This window comes from Drosophila takahashii, chromosome X (genome assembly GCF_030179915.1).
Source record: "Drosophila takahashii strain IR98-3 E-12201 chromosome X, DtakHiC1v2, whole genome shotgun sequence".
Classification (NCBI taxonomy): Eukaryota; Metazoa; Arthropoda; class Insecta; order Diptera; family Drosophilidae; genus Drosophila; species Drosophila takahashii.
The window spans coordinates 14,448,193-14,472,886 of record NC_091683.1 but is presented as its reverse complement, the minus strand read 5'-3'; the positions used below and the strand labels follow the sequence as shown (position 1 = coordinate 14,472,886).

Sequence of the window (24,694 nt, the reverse complement as noted above, 5' to 3'; positions counted from 1 at the left end):
TATTTTATTTTTTTTTTTATTTTATTTTTTTTTGACCCAGTACTCAGTACTCACTCTTGAAGTGCTTGGGACAGCAGACGAACTCCACGCCGGAGAAGACCGAGATGCCGCAGGGCAGGAGCATGGCGAAGCTGCGCATCTGCATTCCGCGCTCCTGGCAAGCGGCCGCTCCGGTTTGGTTCCACCTCACGAAGGGCCAGCAGCGTGAGGCGTTGTGGATGTGATCGAAGAGGCAGCCCTCGGGAACCAGCAGGGCGTCCGATTGGAATGGTCCTTCTGAAGCCAAACGTCGTCGAGTGGTGAATGATTGATGGACGGATGGTTGGTTGGTTGGTTGGTTGGTTGGTTGGTTTGTTCGTTTGATTGGTTGGAGATGAGGCACAGGGAAAGCGGATCAGTTGGTTGGTCCTTTTCGAGTTGAGTCTATCGTTCGTTCTATTTCAGTATACTCACCGAGACAGCGGAATGGCTTGATCCAGCGGTGGGAGCCCTTGCACTTGGCCGCATTTAGAGCACCCTGACGACACCAGCCGCCGATCTTCTGGTAGTGGGATGACTCGACAATGTTCGTAATGTCTCGATTGGGATAGGCCTGGAAAAAAAGGACAAAAATGCATGAGTTTTAAACAATTTACAAGGGTATAACAGTTTGTATAACAGTTTGTATAACAGTGTGTATAACAGTTTTTTATTTTCGCTAACATTTAGTCAGATATACTGAATAAAGTTGAATGCAACTAGTTATTCATCTGTAGTACATAGCTCACCACTAAACCAGATGGCTTATGTAACAATTCTATTTAGTTCCAGCCAACCCGTTAGTGGGATAGATTTTAAATTCCGGCTGCCGTTCAATTCATTATTAATCAAGTTCTCATTGCGAGGGCGATTCTGGGGAATTTCATTTATCTGAAAGGATTTTCCCCAGGTTCGTCAGGCGGCCGCTCCCATTCTCCAATCACCCCTATCCAATCCCAATCCCACTTTTCTCATCCAACCGATACCCTCTTTGAAACCCAGGGCTTGTTTGCCAGCCCATTTGATGTGTTTATTTCCCTCTTTTTGCCCTGGTTCCTGTTGTTCTTGTTGCCTTTGGCTTCCGACAATGGGCAGTGAAACTTTAATTGCCTGCCCGGTTTGATTGACTGACTAAATGACTGACTAACTGAATGGCCTAATAAAATATCCCACATGTCTGTGTCGGTGCCCTGTGTCTATGTGTGGGTGCACGTGCAACCATATGTGTGTGTGTGTGTGTGTGTGTGTGCACTACATTTGTTTCAAACAATTATGTGCCGAGTGGCACACACTCCTCTGGATCCCCATTCCCATCTTCATCGTCATCCTGGCACACACACAACAGCTCATGAAAATGAGGCCTTTTTAAATGTTGTTTGAGTGCTTGGTTGCAAATGGTTCCCTCATATGTGGGTGAAAAAGAGACGGATGGACTGGAGGCAGAGAGAGAGAGAGGGAGAGGGGAGGCCCGGCAAGAAATGAGTGCAAACGGCACGTAGACAGCACCCACTCACCACCCACCACCCACCTCCCCTTTTTAACCAGCCCACACTGCGTATGACTGTCGGCAACCAGGCTAAATAAAACATTAAAAGCACAAAATAATGATGCTGATGCATGTCAAGTCAAACTGAAAACCGAAACCCCAAAGGCCCTCGACTGCCGGACTTTCCGGACAAACAGAAAATAAACCAAGTCTTGGGCATAAGGCCTTGTGATGTGCCTGTGCTTGTGCTGTGCTGTGCCGGTCATTCCATATGCTGCCAGTGTATAAAGCCCATAATGGCACAGTGGACAGTGGACTTTGGACTGCATTGGCAGTATAACAGTGAGTATATAACAGTTGGGAGTAGGGATAAGTCCACAGTCTAGCTTCTAAAGGAAGCGTTCCGAAATAGAGATAATTTAAAAGGTTCTAGATCATCAAAGCGGAATCTCCTTTAAAAAAGAGAAAAGGAGACTCTTTATATTGTTTCTATCTAACAAATTACCTGAAATACTGTATTTTAATACTGTATTTCAATCTAGCTTCTAAAAGAAAGCTTTCTCAAATAGAGATAATTTAAAAAAATCTTTATCATCAAAGCGGAATATCCTTTAAAAAGAGAAAAATGTACCCAAATTACCTCAAATAGTGGATTCAAAACATTTGATAACAGCTGAAATATAAGATTTGCTCTAACAGTTGATGAGTTATCAAGGTTCTAAAGTTAAGGGGACCACAGGAATCGAGTTGCCCAGGTGATCCACTGTGCCCCAGGTTATGTTTTCTTTTCTCCTCTCTTTTTTTTTCGTTTTGTTTCGGGAGTTGCGTGCGTGCCAGCGACTCGATATAAACCATGGTAGAGATCCATCCAAGGACCCACCCACCCACACAGGCCCCCAAATATTCCGGCACTTTAAAAATAAAGACACGAGGGGATGGAAATGGTCAGGGGACTGGAGCCTCCGACGACGTCATGTCATTCACACGGCCCAGTGCCTGACCAAAACGGTCGATGGAGTACATAAACGTGCCCCGGGCTTATGGATACACACGCCCACCTATCCAAAGGCCCAACCATCCATTCAGCCACCCAACCAACGAACCACCCAGTAGCCAGTCGGCTGTGGAAAGTGAGACTCACTTTCGCAGGACTCGTCGCCGTCGCCGTAGTCGTCGTCGTCCTGGCTGAAATGTGTTCGTTATACTTGGCTTAATCAAAACATATTCAACCGAGCGTGAGGCTGTTTAAGTGGCTCGCTTGAGAGAGTTTGCCGCAAATAAGCGCGGCGCAAGTTATTGTAACAGCATTTGATTCTTTTGTTTCGAGGAAAATGCCCCCTACCCCCTGCCCCCTAAAGCACCCACTAAACCCACACACACACACACAGCGGAAAATTTAATTGTATAAAATTAGCAGAGAGAGCAAAAAATCCATGCATCGCTGCATCGTTTCTGTGGGTGAATGTGAATGTGAATGCGAGTGTGTATGAGTGAGTGTTCGCTAATGACAGACAAACAATTAAACTTGACATTTCGCCATTGTTCCGTTACGTTTTGAACACACACACACACACACAGAGAGAGAGAGACACGCATGGGATTACAGGACACAACGCCATTGTTGCTGTCCACACGCTTCACGGGAATCCTTGAGCAATGCAATTAGAAGGGGTCTCAATACGCGGACATTAATGACAGCGGCGAATGTCGTTTGCCATGGTTATATTGTTATGGTTATCGTTATCGTTTCAGTCGTCCTTCAGATTCATTCTGGTTTTTTTCCTGTCCTTTTCCTTTTCTGCGTAGCACAAGTGATTGTATATTACTGTTATATAAACTGTTATATATATATCAAATTGCTCGTTGAACAATTTCCACGTTTATCATTGCCCTTTGTATAACTGTAGCATAAGTAATTATTATATATAATCTGTTATATATATTTTACTTCCAAGTTTCTCATTGCCATTTGTACTATTTATTTTCTGTTTAATTTCTTGGGAATATATTTACGTTAAATTTGGAAATTATTTGATCTGATTTGTTTTTATAAAAAGGATTTAAACTTCCACCTAAAATATTCTGCAATTTCTAACTGCGCTTACTCAAAATACAATTAAATTGTTGCACTAACTGCATAAACTGTTCGCAAAAAAAAATGAAGTGAATAAATTGTTTTGTAATTGGATTGGCTTATTGAACAAATTGTTGGCCGCTAATGGGCTGTGAAAAAAGTTGCTCGCTTTGGTTAATTGTTAAATGGTTACGTGGCCCAGCCAGCCCTTTACATACATACATATATATTGTTAGCCAATTGGCTATACGGATTGGATTTTTCCGCCATTGATTTATTGGCTTGGCTTTGGCGGAAAATCCCATGGCCCGGAGACATTTGGTTTATTTATGGCAAATCCAATTTAAACAGCGGCAAACTGTGGCTCTTTATTCATGGGCTCGTCGATCTTTTGTCGAGTTTCTTTTTCTTGTTTAGTTTTCGGGACAAGGTGAAGCAGAGGCAGAAGAGGACCAAGCCAAACAAATCCAGTTAAAAGGAGAAAGGCGGCGTGGCAAGTGAGTGTTTGACAGCGCCTAACATCCGCATGAAAAACATCTGTATCCGGAGGGGCGGAAAGGAGGAAAGCAGAAGTGGGCGTGGCCAGGTCCCCGGTGCGCCCTGTCTGTCAATGCATGCAAAATGCAAACAATTGAGTTGCCAGAAGGAAGGAGGAGTCGGGAAAATATGGAGATTGGGTGAACCTGGGCGCCACCTGGCGGAGTGGAGCGCGTTATTGAAAATGATTTTTTAATGTGGCACTGACATGGTGTTCCATGTTTCCTTCCCTTTCTTTTTTTCCCCCGCCTCTGGCAAATCCCTCCTACGTGTGGGGCAAATCATTTTGCGGCAACTTTCTATTTGCATTTTTTCGCATCCTTGCTTTGTTTGCCTTGTTTTCATTTAAGTTTCGCCACGCCTTGGCATTCCAGTTCAGTTCTCTTCCGTTACACGCTGCGTATACGTAACCTGAAGCGTGGTCACGCGGCGTATACGTATTTTTTTTTATTATGCTTTCTTTTTTTATTTTGCGTTCTAACCTAACGTGGGCTTATGTATTTTTAGTTAACTTCAAAACCCAGGCTTTCAATGACGGAACGGAACCCCAACACACTCGGCCTTCGCCCAACATGTTGACATTGAAATTGTAAAAATAATTTCCCATACGCCCCGTTGTACGGCAGAGAAACTGAAACTGAAACAGAAACAGTAACACAAACACTAACGGGGGCATTAGGGCCAAAAAGGCCAAGCGCTCTGTGTGTGTGTGTGTTATTGTTGGCCCAACTGGTCCTGCGGCTTTTCCGTCTTTTTCCCTGGCTTTGTTTTGCGCCCCGTTTTCCTCAAACTTTTGTGTCGCCGAGTCCTTTCAGTCAAATGGCCAGAAAGCAAACACAATTCAAGGTGCCATCCGAGTGCAGGGCTATATGGTGTATGGTACACCGATAAAAAAGAAATGGCATTCGTAATCCGTATCAATTTATTATGGATAAAATGAAATAATCAAAGAAAATTTATATAATTTTGAAATGCTTTTAGAGAGAAAAATTACTTTAAATTACTTAAATATGCCAATAATAGGTGTCTAAAAGTATGCAACAGTATATTTTTAATTGAAAATTGATATGAATTCATACAGGAAAGCGACTTTTCTTTATTCACTGCATACTTTTAGGCTAAACTAAATTCTTTCAATACCAATTAAACCTGAGAACTGAGCTAGATATTTTTTCAACTGCATATTTATTGTGTGTAGTGAGTAGTGACTTAGCTCTGCGTGTCCACATGTGTGTTTAAAGCCCGCTTCCCGACAATGGCTGACCTACCCAGAGGCTTCTGTTCCGTTTCGCTTACACACTGCTTCACGGGGGGCCATTGGCCACTGGCCACTGGTCATTTCACCATTTGACCATTTGGCCATCCCCATTATGGGATAAGCTGATACGCACCGAACGGTAATGCCGTGTAATTACGATTGCGACTGCTCTATGGCAACCACTGTTATACACAGAGAGGGGCTCGATTTCGATTCGATTGCTCAATCGGATTCAGTCAGGCTTTTGTCTGCGCTGCTCATTTGATTATGGAGAGCACAACTCAGGCCACACTGTTTGCCAGGTCTTGTTTAGGAGGGACATCCGATATATAGCTCAGCTCTTCCATTTAATCAGTTACGATGGTGAATTAACCGATTTGCTGCAGCTTTTAGAGTTCCCTATTCAGGCATATCTATCTGTAAATCTTACGGAAGGAACAATGCCTTTTGGGAGGGGTCTTGGTAAAATTATTATTGCTGCACAAGTTGAGTTTGCGTTGCTGCAGGATGAAATCTCCAAACCGAAAGTCCAGGCTCATTCAATGTTATCCCTGAACAAAGGATATGCGAAGACAATGCAGTTCAAAACAGGAAAATAATTGGGATTAGGTGAGCAAAGTCTTAATCATGCTTATTTCTCTCCTGCAGTAATGGTTTAATTTTGGGTTAGTTCTTCAAAATACTTAATTATTTTTATAAAATTAAGTGAGTTTTACCCAATTGTAAGTGCAAATGTTCTGGCACTTCCCCTCTATTAGCCAGATTCTTAGTTTTGGTTTCAGTTGTAATAGCTCCACTGCTGTTATACATGCCCATTTCGGCGGTGCTACAAAATGGCCAAACCACATGCCAGGGCACCACAATCTGGCAAGTTTCGCATAGCCAGCCAAGCATCCAGCCACCCAGAAAACCCCCCTCGAAACCCACTGGCCTGGGGGCTCAGCATCCCCAAACGGGCCGCACATACATCACCTTTAATGGGCATTATGTGTAAGCAAGCATTTAACTCTAAATGTCCAGCAACATTACAAACAATTGAATTAGGCAAGCCACCCACTACCCACTGGACCGCCCACTGTGCCAACGACGGAACGACCCGCCACCCACCACCCACCACTGGACCTTCGCAGATCCCAAAATCCCCCAGCCCCATCCCCATCCTGTCTTGGCGGTGCAATTTTGCAGGCATTTAAGCGAGCGGCTTAGCTGGCAAAACGGGCCCATTTGTTGTCTCTTTTATCTGGCAAAAAGTGTGCGGGTGTGTATCCATTTGGGCCTGGCCAACTATATTTAGCCATATCACAGATGAGGAGGTGATGAGGAGGCTGGTGCGATGGGGGGCTAAACTATTTAGCGACTAAACTACTTTTTACCAGCTCAGTGAGTTTCAATGCGGCCATTATGGAGCGTCTCGTAAATATAGTTCGGTTCGTGTCCTTCAGCGAATGAGTGGCCAACCTGTTCAGCTGTTTAGTAGTTAGTTGTTCATCTGCTCACCTGTCAGCGGCATCATCATCTCATCATCGCGGTGTGATGATGAGGATGCAGATGGGTCAGTGGCAATTACATGGGGCGCCGGCGCCGCTGGTGGCTCAAATGATTCGCTAACTATTCCAGCCGGTGCAATTATGCACAAACAACAACAGCCGCTGTGTTTGTGCAGCTCTCGAAGCGATGTGTCTATTTAAAATCCCATTCCCCTACACTGGTATAAAAAGAGACTATATAATCACTAGATAACTTGAACTTTAAATAGCATTTTCCATAAATTTATATTAATATTCCGTAATCAGAAAGTCATTAAATTAGTTATCATTTCTAGTTTGATACTAAACAGTGATTTCATTTGATTTGTTTTAATTTCTATTATCTAGCTTGGATTAATTACGTTAGCACCAGGACAAAATATTTTTCACCGAAATTAAATTCTTTTTTTATTTAAACCCATTATTTATGTATTTTGGTTGTTCTCCAAGTGAACCCGCTGAGTTTGCTCTTTAAGCTGACGCAACTGAGACGCTGACAGCGCATAATTAGCGCATAGTTGGCCCGTAATCGGCTGAGCCGGAACTTAAGTGGGCAACGTGAGAAGCGCGGAGAGGGCCGCGATGCCAACACTCCTCTTAATTGAGCGATCAGCTTCGGATGATGCGGCGAAATCAATGCAAGAGACGGTCAAAAGCAAAGGGTCCTTGCTTATCAAGCAAGGAATGCCCAGCACAACACACACACACACATGATACAAAGTGAAACTCGAGGGGGAAAATGCTTTTGGGGATATTCAATTACAAGCCTTCCTAATTAACGTTCTGGTTCCGCGGCCCTCGCCCAGTCACTTAATGAGATTTTCCACCAAATGAGCTTACGGGTCCCCCAAACACCATCCCCCTTCTTCTTCGCATCGAATTGAGTGTAGTTAATTGAATTTAGATGCGATTTATGTCTGCTAAATGCAATTTTGGTGAAATGGAGAAATTTTGAAAGGCAGCCCAGCCACTCATCAGCAAGTCTCATTTATCATTATTAATCCAGAGTTTCTGCGAGTTTTCGTTTTCGTTTCGTTTTCGGGGAAACTTGAAACCCATCGAAAGGCACATGTAATTTAACTCATTAGCCCGGGCAAACATTTTCCCTTCTTTTTTTTCGGAGTTGGGGTTTTGGGTCAACATTTTGAAGCCTGACACCGCAAGGCAAACACAGCCAAATTAATTAATTTCCATTTGAATTGCAGAGCAAGCGGGGTTCCTCTGCTGAAATTGAAACGAAACCAAAACAAGAAACCAGCGCAGGGCACAAAATTGATATACAAAAAATGAACGAAAGAAAAGAAATAAAAAAAAAAGAGAGAAATGATATAAATAAATATAAACATGTTGGGCAGCTCGCCGGACAAAAGGACAATATAAAGCGCTTTTAATTAATTTCTTTCAAGGTGAAGGCAAACAAAATGGTCGAGCGAAAAAGTGTTGGCATCGTGATTTATATTTGCGTATTTGCAGCGGAATCAAGTGAGTGCAAAAACTGCATGCAAATAGCCAAATTTGCCCGTTTGCGAAATGTTTAAGGTGCGACTCCTGCCACGACTGGCCACGCCCACCTGGGGCGCTTGACATTAATGGAGAGTCCGCCCTCCCTCGATTTCCCTTTGCTGCGGTGTGTGAGGAGGCAGAGGCAGGGGAGAGGGCCTTCGTTAGTGGTGGCTTGGCTTGGTCTGAAGGTTTGAAGGCTTTTCATGCCAACAACAGCGGGGAAAAGCGGGGAAAACGGGGCAATGGGGCAACGGGTCGGATGGAAATTGCGTGCAGCTGAAGTAGAGTTGGTGGGCGTGGTCAGCTGCCCTTTTTGGCCGCTCTCTATATTCCCCAATCTCCATTATACATCCCTAAATTTCTCAGCTCAAACATAAACAAAAACAAGAGAGAACGCTATAGTCGGGTTGGTGTCCCGACTATCTAATACCCGTCACTCCGCTAAAGGGAGTGCGAACGCTGTGTCGGGTTGGTGTCCCGACTAATAATCGTAACTCAGCTAAAGGGAGTGCGAGGGAGATAGATATATGTTGACAATTTATAAATCGTATAACTTTTTAATGAATGGTCCGATTTGAAAAATGTCTTCTACATTTCGATAGGTATAAATATACACAACAAAATTGCATTTATACTTCTCGGAAATCTTTAAAGATGTGGGCGCAGGACCCATTTTAAAATCGTTAGTGGGCGATTGTGGGCGTTAGAGGGGGCGTGGCGCTTGGCTAAAATAAACTTGCGCTGCGTAGGAAGCCAAAGAATATGTGTGGGAAATCTCAACCTTCTAGCATTTGTAGTTTCTGAGATCTCAGCGTTCATACAGACGGACAGACGGACAGACGGACAGACAGACAGACAGACAGACAGACAGACAGACAGACAGACAGACGGACGGACGGACATGGCTAGATCGACTCGGCTAGTGACCCTGATCAAGAATATATATACTTTATGGGGTCGGAAACGCTTCCTTCTAGCTGTTACATACTTTTGCACGAATCTAGTATACCCTTTTACTCTACGAGTAACGGGTATAAAGATCGGGAATACATTAGAAATAGCTGGGTTCTTTAAATCACTTTTAAATGACAAAATAGGTGTCAAAATCCTAATTTTCAACCCAAAATAGTATTTTGGTCATAAAAATTGAAATAATGATCCAAATATGGAATGCCATACCTCGCTGAACTCGTAATAAAATCTCCAATCGATTTGCATTTCAACCTAGAAATGTTTAATTTTTCACCCCTTATCAAAAATGAAAAAATTGGGTAAAATATTTATTTTTTTAAATCAGCCGAAAAATCCACCGATGTTTAATGTAAGGTTGTTAGCTACTCAAAACAGTACGCCTTTTTGATTTGGAACCATTTTTACCCAAGTTACAGCAAAAAAAAGATTAAGAAAAATGTAAAATTTTTTTTATAAAAATCTAATAAATATCATTAATTAATATTGTATATTGGCATTCTTCATTTCTTTCTTTTTCTAAAACACCAAAACTACACTCAGAAAAAAAAATTTCCTTAATTTAAGTCCATTGACCTTGATTTAAGGAATAATGGCTTTAAAATGGCTAAATAAGGCTATACATGGACTTAAAAATTTTTATCCCATATACATTTTAAGTCTACATGGACTAAAAATGGACCTAAGTCCATGTAACAGTCCATATGGCCTTAAGTCCAAAATTAGTCCATGTAGACTTAAAATGTATATGGGATGAAAACTTTTAAGTCCATGAATAGCCTTATTTAGCCATTTTTAGTCCATCGTTCCTTAATTTAAGGAACGTGGACTTAAATCAAGGTAATTTTTTTTTCTGGGTGTATTTTGTGTAAATGGGGAATACGAGATTTCATAAATATAATTGTTAATTTTATTATCAGTGAAGGGAATTTGATTACTAAACTGCTATCCTTTAAATTTAAACCCTAAATATACATAGGTGGCCGCTGGCTAAGCTAAACCCATCTTAAAGCCAACGAACGACACTCCAAACAAAAAACACATTCATTCATTCATTCAATTCGTTAGCTGCGGGCTCTTCAGCTTAATTACGATTTTATTGGATTTTATACTCAGTGAGGCCTGCGGCGCGAAACGGGGGCAGAAACATCAAAAACATTGCCACCGACGTAAATTAAGCATAATAAATAAATTACCATAATTATAAAATGTGTGAGCGGCAGCAGAAAAAGGCGACATCGAATAAATGCGACGGCGAGAATTACATAAAATATCAACGCAAGCAAATATACGAAAAAAAAATAAATAAAAAACAAAATAAATTAAAATAAAAATAAAAATGAAACAGAAACAAAAAAAAAGGCAGCCAAAGAAAAACCGAATGAAATGAAATGGAACGAAACGAGAAACGAGTAAAAACAAAATGCAAATGAAAAACCAATACAATATTTGTCATTTACATACATCATACATGGCAGTGTGTGTGTGAGTGTGTGGGTATGTGTGTTATTTCGATTTATGTTGTGGCAACACAGCAACTGCAGGCGACAGCCGAGGACTCCAATCCGAGTCCTGGTGGCGGTGGCAAGGAGTCAGGGTGAAATTTGCATGTCAGAATCAAATGCGACAGTTTTGACAGCTTGCCGGGCTCATTATTTGCATACAGATGATCGTAATGACGCCGGCGATGAGTATGTATGTGGATCTGGAATATGGAATGCGGAATCTGGGGTCCTGACCTAACGCCACCCAGGGGTTGGCCTTAAACCATATCCACATGACACTGGCTGAACAAATGGTTCGAGAGCCCTGAGAGCCACCATTGAACTGCGACAGAAGACCTCAAATGCAGACTTGAAGTCCATGAATGTTTTATTTGCAGAGGAGAGGAGTTCCAAAATCACGTTTCGGTTGAAAAGTATTTTTGAAAGGTGTCCAAAAGTATGCAAAAAAATATTTAAATACAAAATACATCAAAAGTATCATTTGCCGAGAAGAAGACATCCAAAATCACGTTCGGTTTGAAAAGCATTTTTAAAAAGGTGTCTAAAAGTATGCAACAAAATACTTGTATATCCCCACAGATCTAAAATGCAGACTTCAAAGTTTATGACTGATTTAAAAGCATTTATAAAGGTGTCTCAAATAGAATCAATCCACAAAAGAAAAATATGCCTATTGACCAAATAGTATTCATTTTTCGCAGGCTAACAAAAAGATTAAAATGATAAAATGTAAACAAGTTGTACCCACATAATCTTATCTCAGGTTGAATTGTATGCTAACAGGATCATTATAATCCCATAATCCAAATCCATATGCCAAGCAAAAAACATCAAAGCAGAGGTAATTTTATTACAAATCAATAAAACAGAGAGATTTCACTCTGCCCCAAACTCCTCGAGCGTTCGGTGTACATATCCTGATTAATATTCTGGCTCTTTAAATTTGAAATAAAAGCTGCAATCGGATTTATTTAAGCTGCTCCCAATACGATTGCAAATACAACAAACAAAAGCACACAGACAGCTGTTGGCTGTGATCTGATTTCATTTTCCCAGCCACATGTCGCTCTCAATACATTTTCCTCGGGAAAAACTGCGGGGCCAATGCAATGTCAATATTTATGAACTATTATTGAACATTTGACGAGGCTGATGATGATGATGATGTAAGAACAACATCCAGGAGTTCAGGAGTTCAGCAGATGGAGTGTGGAGCTTACATTAGCCAGCGACTGGCAAAAGAAAAATTTAATTAAAAAGTTAAAGGAAATGGAAGCAGTATGGAGATGGAGGGCGAAATGTTGACTATGGAATGCCAATTTATGACAGCGACGACAAGAAGGATGCCATGGCTTCTCGATACAGGATACACACGTATATGTACATGGGGAAGTCCCGCAAAATGCAAAGAGCGAAAATTAATGGAAAATTAATTAAGTGTCGTTTAATGTTGTCTCAATGTAAACGCTTTCAACGCAGCGCAAATTAAATTGTTGATGCCATATAGCAGGACCACTCAGCTTTCGACCCCCTTCCTTTTCCCCGCTTTTGATTTATTGGTTTTCTTTCTAGGGGTTTTTATACATATTTTCTTTTTTTTTTTTTGTATATGCCACCCAGTACTATACTGCCTGCTGCATTCTGGAGGCTCAGTCGAGCGTTAGCCAGGGCCATAAAATTACATTTTCCCCCTGCGGCACCCGAACCACCCATCCACCCATCCACCCACCCATCCACCACCACCCTTGACCACATGGCGTATGCGCAATCTCAACGAGGCAAAGCAAGGAGCGGCCCAGCCGAGGCGAATACTTTTCCATATGCAAAGTGCAATGGAAATTGCAATTTTTCATGTGGCTTCTCTTTGGCTTTTCGCTTGCAATTCAATCAAATGCAAAAAGAAGTGAAATAAAACTGAAAAAAAAAAAACGCAGAAATACCACCTACCTTCTTGCAGTAATCAAGCAAATCCATTTTATCACGCAAACATGTGGCGCCGGTTGTCTTCTTGCTGAGGTCCGTCATCCAGCGTCCCTCCTCGGAAAGATATTGCGGTTGATAGATTTGTCCGGCCTCGCAGAGAACGGCTATCTGGGGCTCCCATCGTGGCGAGGCGGCCTGGAAAATATAAAAAAATATCGGTTAGTCGGCGGTCAATTGAAGTAACAAGTTGTCCGTGTCAGTGGAAGGATATAAAAGGAAATGAAGATATTCACAAAAAATTCCCCATTCTTCTGGGCAATGCCAACAATGCGTATGCGTAATGTCTGATATGTGTTTTTTTTTTTTGGTATTTGTCTGTGTATCTGTGAGCATCACGAGGTTGAGGATGAGGCAGCAACAAAGCCAAAGACAGCAGCAAGCAGCAAGCAGCAAACAGCAGACAAAGACATGCCAGGGCACATTAATCATACGCCACATTGTACAGGCACAACCCACATTCCTAAGCCCAACAACCCAACAACCCAACACCCCACACACGTTCGTGACAAAGCGATAAAAAATGATGCCACATCGTTTGGCAGATAGGGATAGGCAGATACTGGAAATACTGAAATATTGCAAGATACTCTTGGCCCGCCGGCCAAAGAACAATTAATGGCCGTCATTAGGGGGCGGTGGTATAGCCGGTGGGGGCGTGGCAAGTGCTGAGTCCAGGCGATTGCTTAAATGCTTCATTACCACATGACAGGAGCAGCCAGCCAACTGCTGCAGGCCTCGATGAACGATGATGAATGTCCGGGCAAATTATGCATAACGATATCAATTGATACATTGATTGATTGACGCCATTGTGGCTGACGAAAGTGCGAAAGGATAGAGAGGGACGGGGCAAGGCCAAAATCAGCTAAATATGCTACTAGAAATGAAGCGAAACTCATTGTTCTACAATAGATTGCACAATTTAGTGAACAAGAAAGGTGATTTGTATTTTATTTGCCCAAACCCTTTTTTAGTAATTGCGTTTGCAATAAAAATATTTAAACATTTTTAAAAGTTGACTCAAAAAAGAGAGGTGTTTTGTAAGAAAGTCCTAAGTTTGGATTTTATTAGATTTTGAGTTATTTTTAGATTTAATTTCTTTCTTTTGTTGCACAATTTGAGACAGCTTTTTAAGGGTTTCAAATAAAAAAGAAAAATACTATTAAATGTAAATTCCACTCTAAATTCCCAATTCTTTTGTAGAAATACAAAAAATCAAAGAGATTGTATTATATTTTTTTAAAGGTGTCTAAAAGTATGCTCTAAAAATTCGAGAAAAATTCATCTTTGTACAAATTGAGAAACCTTTATGAGTTTCCAATATAAAATAGATTCTAAATGTATAAAGTGTACATATATATTCTTGAAGAACTGAAGAATTATCCGCTATTCCTAGTTATTGCGCTCAGTACACCGACACTTGACACTGCGCCGTAGGAATCATCAAAGGGATAATCACCAGAGACAATTGGAGAATCACGGCGGATAGGGAGCGGGATTAATGGAGGGATGGTGGAGATTTCGAGCAGAATCGCGAGACAATGCCGGTGCTGATTGCAATCAAAGCGAGTTGCTCGCCGGCCCCGAGATTTCCACTCTCCAATTATGACCAGCAACAATGGGAGTTTCCCTGATCTGTGCTTTTCCTTTCAGCTAGCTAAAAATCCCGAGGCTTAAATCCCAGGGTTTTGTTTCAATTTTTTGCGCCCAGCTCGCAGCTCACAATCAAAGTGGAGCAGACTTTTCCGCGCCCGGCCACCCACTTTTCGGCGCTTTGTTCTCGGTGTGCGTTGGTCTGAAAATGCAAGCGATTCGCGGAATCCAGCGAATGCACTCATTGATTCACCAACTCATTCAGGCACTTGCCTGGAAAATGATCCCCCCGCAGAAGTCGCTGGAAAACTTAATGGAGAATGTGAATGGTGGGCCAGAAAATTGAATATATTTCGAATATGCTTTTTAATTTCAACTAAAAGGTTTCCGTCGTCCTTGAAAGCCTTTCAAATTAATGCCTTAAGCCGTGACGCACATTTTCCGGACATTAAATGATTTTCCAACTTTTAAATATTTTCGGAAAACCTAGATTACCAAAGTTAAGGCGATTTAATGATTTCCAAGTTTGAAACACACACATTTAGCCCCTTTTGGGGAAGCAAATGTTGCAAAGTGATTAAATGGGAAACTTTCCCTATCGCCGGCCACTCGATTTAATGATGCCCTAATGCATTCATAAATACATAAAGCTCTGTGCGTTCCACAATATAATTATTGATCGGAAACCCTGGGAATTCGCCATACACTCGCACAAACACACACAAAGTGCATTGCAAGTAACGGATACTTGTAAAACTTCATTAAAGGCGACTTCCGGTTGCCAAGGCAGCAGCTGAAATATGCATTATACCCACAGGGCATTTTCCATTTTCCAGCCCCCTTTTCCGGACCCCTTTTGAATTTTCTTCGCCCTTCGCTTGTCAGTCGAGCAAAAGTGATGTGATGTGATGTGTGTGTGTGTGTGTGAGCTCAACTATTTCAAAAGTAATTAAGTTGGCAAAAAGGCGCCAACGCAGCTTGGGCTCAGCTTTTGTTTGTCAGTTTTTCGGGGCTGGGAAAAATAGGGAAAAAAGGGGAAAATAGGGAAAATTGTATGCTGGTTGAAAGGGGGGCTAAAGGGGGGTGAAAGACCAGTGACAGAGGCGGGCCAGCAATTTTTCCAGGCAATCTAATAATTCAACCAAAAGCAACCATACACGCACATACACTTTTCGCTTGGCCAATGCCCTTTTGCAGCAGTGTGTGTGTGTGTGTGTGTGTGTGTGTGTGTGTGTGTGTGTTTGTTTATGCAGATTTTGTTTGGCTTTTGCCCGAGTCGGGATTGCACTTGTTGTTGTTCCTGCCCTGCTGTTGTGTTGTTTACACTAACACCAACAATGGCATATGCCAAACAAGGGAAGGGGGTTTTCAGGGGGTTTTGCAGGGGGTTGTAAGTGGGTTTTCCAGGGGTCTGGGAACGTGGGGACAATAATAATGTCGCTAGCCATGGCAACGCAATGTGCAAACAAAAACACAAAGACAAATTTGTAACAACGGTGGGGTTTTCTTTTTTTTTTTTTTTTTTGGGGGGGGGGGGGGGTGAAAAAGGTATCCCCAGAAGAGAGGATGCCCCATCCTATGCATGTATATAGGGAGTGCATGTCCTGCGACAATTATGCGGAATATCCTCTTTTGGCCAAGCAAAAATAATGAGGATAGACAGGAGCAGCCATTAAACGCAGTTCAACCCACTTAATCCGGGTATATGGAGAGCGGAAATACGACATTAACGACATGAAAACAAGTTGGGAGCGGTGTAAAATAAGGAAATATCAAGTATCAAAATAGTTAAAGAGGTGTCACGAAAATTATATGAAATTTAAAAGAAATTACACTATAAGATTTTAAGTTATTTGTTTTTAGGCATCATAATTATAGATTTTAAAGTACTAGATACTTCTTTATGTTTCCTTTATTCTTATTAAAAAAATCCTTTAAAATATTTATATTTTATTATCTGGCTAAACATAAGTCACCTTTTAACTTTAGAGGTTTTTCAAGAGGTTTTCAAGAAAATGCACTTAAGATTTCAAATTTTGCAACTCTGTCAAACAGTTTAATTTCCATGCCAACAAGTTTCAAAGGGCAACTGTTCCTGTGGCCAAAATCATGCATCCTGCGCGAAATAGACAATTTCACGGCTGAAAATTGATGAAGCCGAAGACCTGATGAATCCTGCGGTCTCATCCCTTTTGGCCATAATGATCGAAGAAAGTAATGCGGAGATGGGGCAAATCAGAAGCCGCCAAAGTGACAGGCGACAAAAGGGAAATTGCAGCAGCACCAGGGGCGTTAATAGGGGGGTGGAGTGGTGTGACAGGGGCGTAGTGTCAAGAGGGGAAAGCAGGGAACCGGATGGCCGAGTGCAACAGCCAAAACGCAGCGCCACTTGCGGCCACGCCCACCGACCAAATCCGCCCCAGCTTCCGTCTGCTGCTGTCGTTTCACTTCCTCTTTTCTCGCGCTCTGGTGAAAGGCAATCATGGTGGAGAGCTCCTACCCCTGCAACCCCTCCACCCCCTTTTCCGCCCCTTTTCCCACCCCTACCCCCCTTTTCATCCGCACTGTTTGCTGAACAAGCTGAAAGGGCGACAAATTGTAATCAAATGCACGCATGAGTGTGTGTGCGTTTGTCTCCCCTTACCGCCCACCACAAAAAAGGGGCGTGGCCGTGAGTGTGTGTGTGTGTGTGTGTGTGCGACAGGTTTTTGCTTGTTGCCCGGCCAAAAGGAGCGGAAAAACACGCTTAATCGGGGGGACACAGGACGAAAAGGAGGTGGGAATAGGGCTGCGATTGGGATTGGGAAAATAGTGGAAAGCCATTGATTAACTTGCTGGGCGTAGAGTCAAGCGGTGTACTCCCATATGGAGCTTGTAGCTCATAAACTTGCCAAGTAATTGGAGTTTCGATCAGCGCCCCAAAGTATGCAGTGCAGAGTGCAGTGCAGTGCAGGAAATGAGGACACCGGAAAAGGCGGAAAAACCTGTTTCGCAACGAGATTGCAGGCAGGATCCAAAGAGGACTCTTGAACCGAAAATGGCTTCTTAAACGAAAATCTCTAACGCCAATTTTCACACTTTTTATAAGGGGTTAATCATGATTTTTTGCCAAAAAAAATATGGCCAAAAATAATAAATAAATCCATGACACTTTCCGGGATTCATGACACAATTGGGATCTGGGTTTTTGTTTAAAATTGGATTTTTTTTGTTTTTTTTTTGCTGTAACTTGGCCAAAAATAGTTCAACATCAAAAGTACATACTGTTTTGAACAGATAACAAAATAATAAATAAATCCATGACACTTTCCGGGTGATCTTGAAGAAATAAAATTTTCGCCAATTTTTAATTTTTTTATAAGGGGGTACATCATAATTTTTTACGAAAAATGGCAAAAAAATAAAATGTCCAGGTTTAAATGCCAATCGATTGGAAATTTATTAACGAGTTCAGAATGGTATGACAATCCATTTTTAGATCGTTATTTCCAAAATACTGATATTTTAGAGTGGAAATTTTGTAATATAATATTAGACAAAAATACAAATTCTTTTGCGGTTTTTCAATCGTATCTTGGACAAATCAAGACCGACAGTTTAACAACCTAAACTAACAATCTCTATCACTTTTCACTTCACTTCTTTTATTTATGGCTACCTTAAACATTCTGCCTAGAAAAATCTGAACTTCCAAGGAACCAATGATAAACATTTTAAATGTAAATCCAATTATCAGGATCAAAGTTACCATTGCCTTTGCTGAATAATCAGTTCGAGACAGATGACACCGATGACTTCTGTATTTCGGACGATTCCGATTCTAAGGCTGTACCGCAATGCTCGGTGGGCAGTCAGTGCAACATTTAATTTGATTATTGTTACTAGTTTCTTTTTCTTTTTCAAATTTTAAATGAGTCTAGTATGTATATATTTTTGGTAAACTTATGTCTATTACGTAAAAACTGGAAGCTGGGAAGCATTAAAAACCAAGAATGTACATAGAATATATGAAATGTCGTTTCATTGCAACCACCACACAAAAAAAACCTCATTTAGAGCATATCAATCCGAAATTGATACGTAAAATCGATAATCTTTTCATATCAAGTTATTTTGGAATTTTTTTTTACCTTGTTAATAAACCACAGCCAAATTGAACTTTCGATTTAAATATTTAAGTCATGGGGTGGCCCTGGCCAAAAGTAGAAAGTAGAAAGCCGAGAGCAAAGCAAACCGGCCAATAAGTACTTCAGGGGCTACTTATAATGGCCAAAGTGGGAGAAGAAGAAGAAGAAGAGCCGACCGGAGACGACAGAAACACAATTATGTTAATGTTTACTCGACCGTAATTAACTCAAATTTATGATATTTTAATTTCGCCCGAGCGGGACACTCGAGAGCGGTTGCAAAAGTTGGAAAGGAAAAGCTCGGGAGCAAATGAGCGATGTGGAAAAAGCGTAGGAGGAAAAGCATAGCGCATAGCATGGCGCTTGGAAAACGCGGCAGCGAGGCAAACAAAGGAAAATTGCGTTATAATAACACACGTAAAAAAGTTGCCTGTTATGCTTAATGCGAGTTGGAGACAAATAGAATTTTAATGCAAAATAAAACGCAAAATGTTTTTTTTTCCTCTCTTCTGTTTGGAGTCCTTTTTTTTACATTTTTTTTGTGTTTTCTTTGTTTTTTGTTCGTTGGGGAGTCGACGACAGACGAAAGAATAGCAAATGCCTGATCGACGGGGATAATTACAGTCCGTTTCGTGAGGGTAGGAAGGTCAGAGAAAGTTTGATTAAAAGATTTTTCTAGCTTATACAAATTTCTACAAAATTGACATTTTAAAATTTTCATGAGCCAAATATTTTATTGAAAATTATAGGGATTTAATCTCACTAGTTTATGTATTATACTTATTTATTAAAAAAAATATAACAACTTTCTTTTTAATGTAGTGATTTTATCTAACTTACTTATGTTCTCAGGATCTTGGAATTGCAGTTTTTAATTTATTTTGTAAAGCCGCACTTCATTTTCGATCGTCTTGACAATCATGAACCGCACTGTCCTTCAGTCGCAGGGAAGTTTGGTGAGCAGGGTTCAGGGCATTCAAATTATGCTTTGCATGTTAAAATTGCGGACCAACAGTCAAGCAAAAGAAATGAGCATGGGTGGGGTGGCAGGGGGTTTTTCAGGGGGTGCCACAGGGGGGGGGGGGTCTAGGCTAACCCACAGCGGTGGCAACCAAACACGTAGCAAGTGCAGATGAAAAAGCAGCAAAGAAAACAAAAACAAATTGTGAAAAATAGCCACAAGCTAGGGCTTTTGGGATATAGAGGGGTGTAGAAGGGGCGTAGCAGGGGAGGGGGCGTATCATGGGTGGCGAAGAAGGGGACAAGCTAAGTAGCGTGTCGCTTGAAGTAAGTCAAAGTTGGGAAATGGAATCGCTTTTCTTCTCTTTCACACCCGCGGCCATTTTCTCTTTTTTTTTTTTTTTGAAGCCATTGGCTAACACTCACACACACACACACTCACACAAAGACAGGGCTATTATTTATGAGTTTTCTACGTTCGCTGCTGTCTTTTGTGCATTTTCGCTTTTTGCCATTTAACTTTTTTCCTATGATTTTCCTCTTTTTTGTGTGTGTTTTTTTTTTCTCTCTCGCTTCTCGTTTGTTTGTGGCTCAATTTCGAGTGTCAAAAAGCCTTGTTGTTGCTGTTTTGTTGATGATGACTCAGCGCACACAGAGGCGGCGGCAGCAGCAGCAGCAGAGGGGGCTTAGGGTGGCTTAGAGGGGGGGAGCATAAATTTTCGTTTGGCCTGGCCTGCTTTCTAGCCACTTTTTGTGCTTTCTCTACTTTTCCGCTTGAAGCCCGAAACGTGCCTAAGTGAGTGTGTGTGCCCAGGCATATGTGTGCGTTTAATTCCACTCGCACACACATAGAAAACAAAAAGAAGAGGACTCGAATGCAGATCGAAAGAAGCAAAGACTGAAACTCGAAACTTTTTGGCCAAAACTTTTTGCCAGAGCCAGTAAAACCCAAAAAACATTTCTTCATTTCATCTACTTCTCTGTCACTTTCTCCCCCTCTCTCTGACTCTCTCTCTCTTCCTCTTGCAGGTAAATCGGATGCTTTGACAGCACTCACTCACCCACATTTACACACAAACACACACGCATGCAAATTGAAATTAATTTTGTGAAAAGTGCCTGCAAGTATGCAACACAATTTTTCCAAGACAACTTTCCCGCACGCGTGTCCCTGTGAGTGTGTGTGTGTGTCTCTCTTTTCACATCCCTGCGTTTGTGTGTGTGTGTGTGCACTGTACTTTCTAATTGATGCTGCTGAAAGCACTTTTAATTACATTTGCGGGCGGCAGGATGCCCCCAGGATGCAGGCCAAAAAGCGGGGAAGCCCCGACCTAAAACTCAACTCAACTCAACTAAACTGAATTCGAGTGCCAGCGAATGCTCATCATCATTATTAGAGTGGCATCATTATCAGGACATTTGGTACTGTGGTGCATGTAACAAAAGGTCCAAAAGTCACCTATTATTTTCAGTTTACGGTTTCGTAATAAACATAAAATAAAAATTAAAGATTACAAATTTGGGGATATTTTAATTTCTAAATTGTAAAATATTGTATTATATTTTTATGAAATCAAATGATTTTTACTTTTTTTATAAAGTAAATCTCCCTTATTACCTTCCTATCGTATCGGCATTCGATATGAGTTTGAGAACTGCCACCCCTAGCAAACTAAGTATCATGAACTGGAAAGTCAGCATCATCATCATCGTTGTGAAGCAGAAGCTGTAGAACTTTCCCTGGGTTTCCCAGCAGTTCATCATCCTTGCAATGGCATTTTCAATTTCAATTTTTGCACTTTTATCGTAAACTGCATTTGGCCAATCTTTCTCTCTCCTTTTCTCTATCTATATATCTATCTATCATAGCCTTCCACCTAATTGATTTGGCATAGCTACCTCCTGCAGGAGCTATAGCTCTTCAATTATACAACTTTTGGCCCCCGAAATGAAATTACTCAAGTTTGCTGCCTCACTGCGATGCGATGCGATTCGATTCGTTTTGCTTTCTGCATTCTGCACTCTCTTTGCATAATGCTTGATTCCCACTGACGCCTTTATCTATCTCCATTTCTATTCCTCAGTCTCGTACACCCCAAATAATTTGGGTCACTCCAGCACTCCAGCCACTTTGAATGTCTCTCTTGTGCGGTTCATTATTCGTCGATTTGCTGCAGGTCCTTTTTCTCCTCTCCTCTCCACTCGTTTCATTTCATTTCATTTCAGTTCACTTCATCTCATTTCATTTCGATTTTTTATTCAGCTAATTGAGTGCGAGCTGCAAAATGGTCAGGGAAATTGTGTAGGAGTGCGTTTAATGGCCCAAGATGACAATTGAAAACTCATTTGTTATGGCCTGATGTAGTTAATCGATGGTCTGCCTATTTCTCTCCTCTTCTTATGCCCTAAAAAAAAATTGGCAATGATTCATGGAAGAGAATGGACAGAGAGAAAGACAAAAAAAGGTAGAATCAGAGTCTTAAAGATGGGGAAATTACTTAATGTGCTCTGGTATATTACGTTTGATGGTTAATGGACTGGCCATTGGCCAAAGGACTTCATTTGGGTTTCAAATTAAATGATTCCTTTCTACAGCAAGTAGCCTAACGATAGATGTATATTTATGTGTTAGGACCCGCATTTTCCAACTACCCAAAGAATACAATTATTTACAAATAATAATATGCATAAAATTGATGCAAGCTTAATTGCAAGAAATTAAATTAAAATGGAAAACCCACTCGAAAACCCAAAAGCTCTGCCACCATATCGCATTTGAGGCAATCAACTAAATTATCCACTAGTTTCGCCCCAACTTTAACCACTATTTCGCCCAATTTTAGCCCAGCGGAAAAGCGGAAAACCGAAATTCGGATAAGGGAAATGGCAAATGGGAAAGCCATGCGCAACGAAGTTAACTGAAAAATTAACGCTGAATCAGCAAGGCAATCAACAAAAATTACGCAACATTAATGCGCTTACAAGCGGGGATCAGCTGGGCAGAAATGAGAAGAGTCGGGGATTCGACGAGCTTCCACATACATACATATATACAAATATGTATGGACATGTACATATGTATGCTGCAGCCATAATGAAAATGCTGGCTAACAACATTTTAATCCCGGCCACAAATTGCTGAGGCTTAAAGCGTTCGTTCGATAATAAATATGATTAATTTTACACAAAAAGCCACCGAAACAAGGCCGGAAAGTGCAGGGGCAAAAGAGATAGATAGACATATAGACAGGACAGACAGCTGTACTCTAAATAAGTACAGTTGGCCACAAAACATTTTTTTGGGGATAAAGGGTGTTTTGGCCAAAATGCAATAAAGCTGCCAAAACAACAAAAAAAAAACTAATCAACAAATTATGGCAGGCAAGTGGTTGGAAGGAATGGGAAAGAGCAAAAGGAAAATGGGTAAAGTTGGTGAAAATTCCAGAGTCAGAGAGAAAAAGGGACAGAGAGATTTATAGAAAGAGAGGGAGAGAGCAGGCTGAAGGATGGAGTGCTGCATTCTTTCGGGCGACCATTGCAATTCAATTAACTGTGAAAACTAATTAAGTGACTCCTGCCGAGAGCAGGCAGCTTCTATCCTGAGCAGCCTATGCATGTGTGCACTGAAAGAAAAAGTCCCATTTAAATATTGGAATTATGTTGAAGGGGTTTTAGTTATCACCAAAGCAATGAAAATAGATATTTATATAATTCTTTTTTGATGCTACAAACGTAGAGGAAATTCTCTTAAATTTTTTTTTAATTTCCGTTAAACTAAGCAGAGATTTCCCAAGTTAAATTAATGGGAAATGAAGCAACCTCTTATTTTTCTGACTGCAGAGATTGCATGAGTATATTGCTTGCATACTTTTTGGCATAACTTTTGGCCTGGCCTCGACAACAAATTGAAATTGGAAGCTCAGGCGATGGGAAGCCAAAGGAAGCGAAGGGGGCGGTGGGCGGGGCAGGACTCGTGCGTGTTTCAAGATGGCGACTTCGACAACACTTGGAGCTAATGGCTTCGCAGCTGGGAGAAAGCGGCAAAAGCCGGAGAAAGGAGAAAAGTTTTCGCCCCGACACCGACACGCTCCGACTGACAGCGACTAATTCCACTTGCCATCTTCTTCTCATGGCTCACAGTTACAGCCCCGCCTACCGCCCACCCATCGTCCTTAACTCCTTTTTACTCGCATTCATTTTAATCGCACGAGCGTAAGCCAAACGGAAAGCTTTTTCAATTTGCTGAGAAGAGAAGATTCTCGGGATATTATGTATCTTACCTAGCCGAAAAGATACTTAATCATCAGCAAGGCAAAGGCAGAGGCAGCAAGTCCTGCATCGTCCTTCGTCCTTCGAACTTCGTGTGTGTTATCCGGTATTTAATAACCGAGGAGCTTGGGGCGGCAATAAGAACAACAATGGCGCAGCCAGCAACAAATTTGTGTGCATAATTTATGCCCTTTAGAATAGAATATCCTCTTGCTGGAAGCTCGAGCAGATTGAGGATTTGAAGAGTGGGTGGTGGGTGGTATTCTGATGGCAGGAGTGTGGGTGCTTGTGTTTGTGTGGCTGTCAGGATCCAGTGGCAATCAAGTTGGGATTGTACTACATCGCAGGCACTCTGAATGTGTACCTCCCAGATAGCAAAACTTCTCTGGTTTCCAGCCATTCATGTGCCAAACAACAGGGCTTAGGCTTTTATGTCTTGCCAACTACGGCAAATAATGATGTTGTTTATGGACTAAGGTAAAAACATATCATACGACGAAGGTATCACAATATCACAGCTCAAAGTATGAATATTCAAAGATTCAATGGCCCCTCTTGAAGTTCGGAAAATCAGAATATTTTACCATAAGGTCATTGGGAAATTACTCAGTGTTTTAATACTCCGAATAAAGGATTTGAATGATTTTTACATCCAAAAGAATTCATATTTTTACCAAAAACCTAGATCTCAATTTTTCACAAAAAAATAGTTAGTTTTTTTACCGTAACAATGGAAGTATTAATCCAAATATGGATTGTCATACCTTTCTGAACTCGTGATTTAATTTCCAATCGATTGGCATTTAAACCTGGACATTTTATTTTTTATACATTTTTCGCAAAAAATCATGATGTACCCCCTTATAAAACAAAATTTAAATTGGCA

At 41.2% G+C, this 24,694-nt stretch overlaps 1 protein-coding gene across 15 annotated transcripts in view; it reads right to left on the bottom strand.

Annotated features, from left to right (window-relative positions):
* The window catches only part of Appl (amyloid-beta-like protein), a 51,470-nt gene that overhangs the window by 6,328 nt on the left and 20,448 nt on the right, over positions 1-24,694 (bottom strand). For 11 of the 15 annotated variants that reach the window (XM_017142731.3, XM_070218872.1, XM_017142733.3 and 8 more), the window contains 3 exons: positions 12,824-12,994; positions 454-592; positions 55-276 (listed from right to left, as the gene is read on the bottom strand). In XM_017142731.3, the coding sequence (XP_016998220.2) occupies positions 55-276; positions 454-592; positions 12,824-12,994 (532 nt within the window). The remainder of the gene's footprint in view (positions 1-54; positions 277-453; positions 593-12,823; positions 12,995-24,694) is intronic. The other 4 variants (XM_070218871.1, XM_070218874.1, XM_070218875.1 and 1 more) reach the window with 1 other exon arrangement.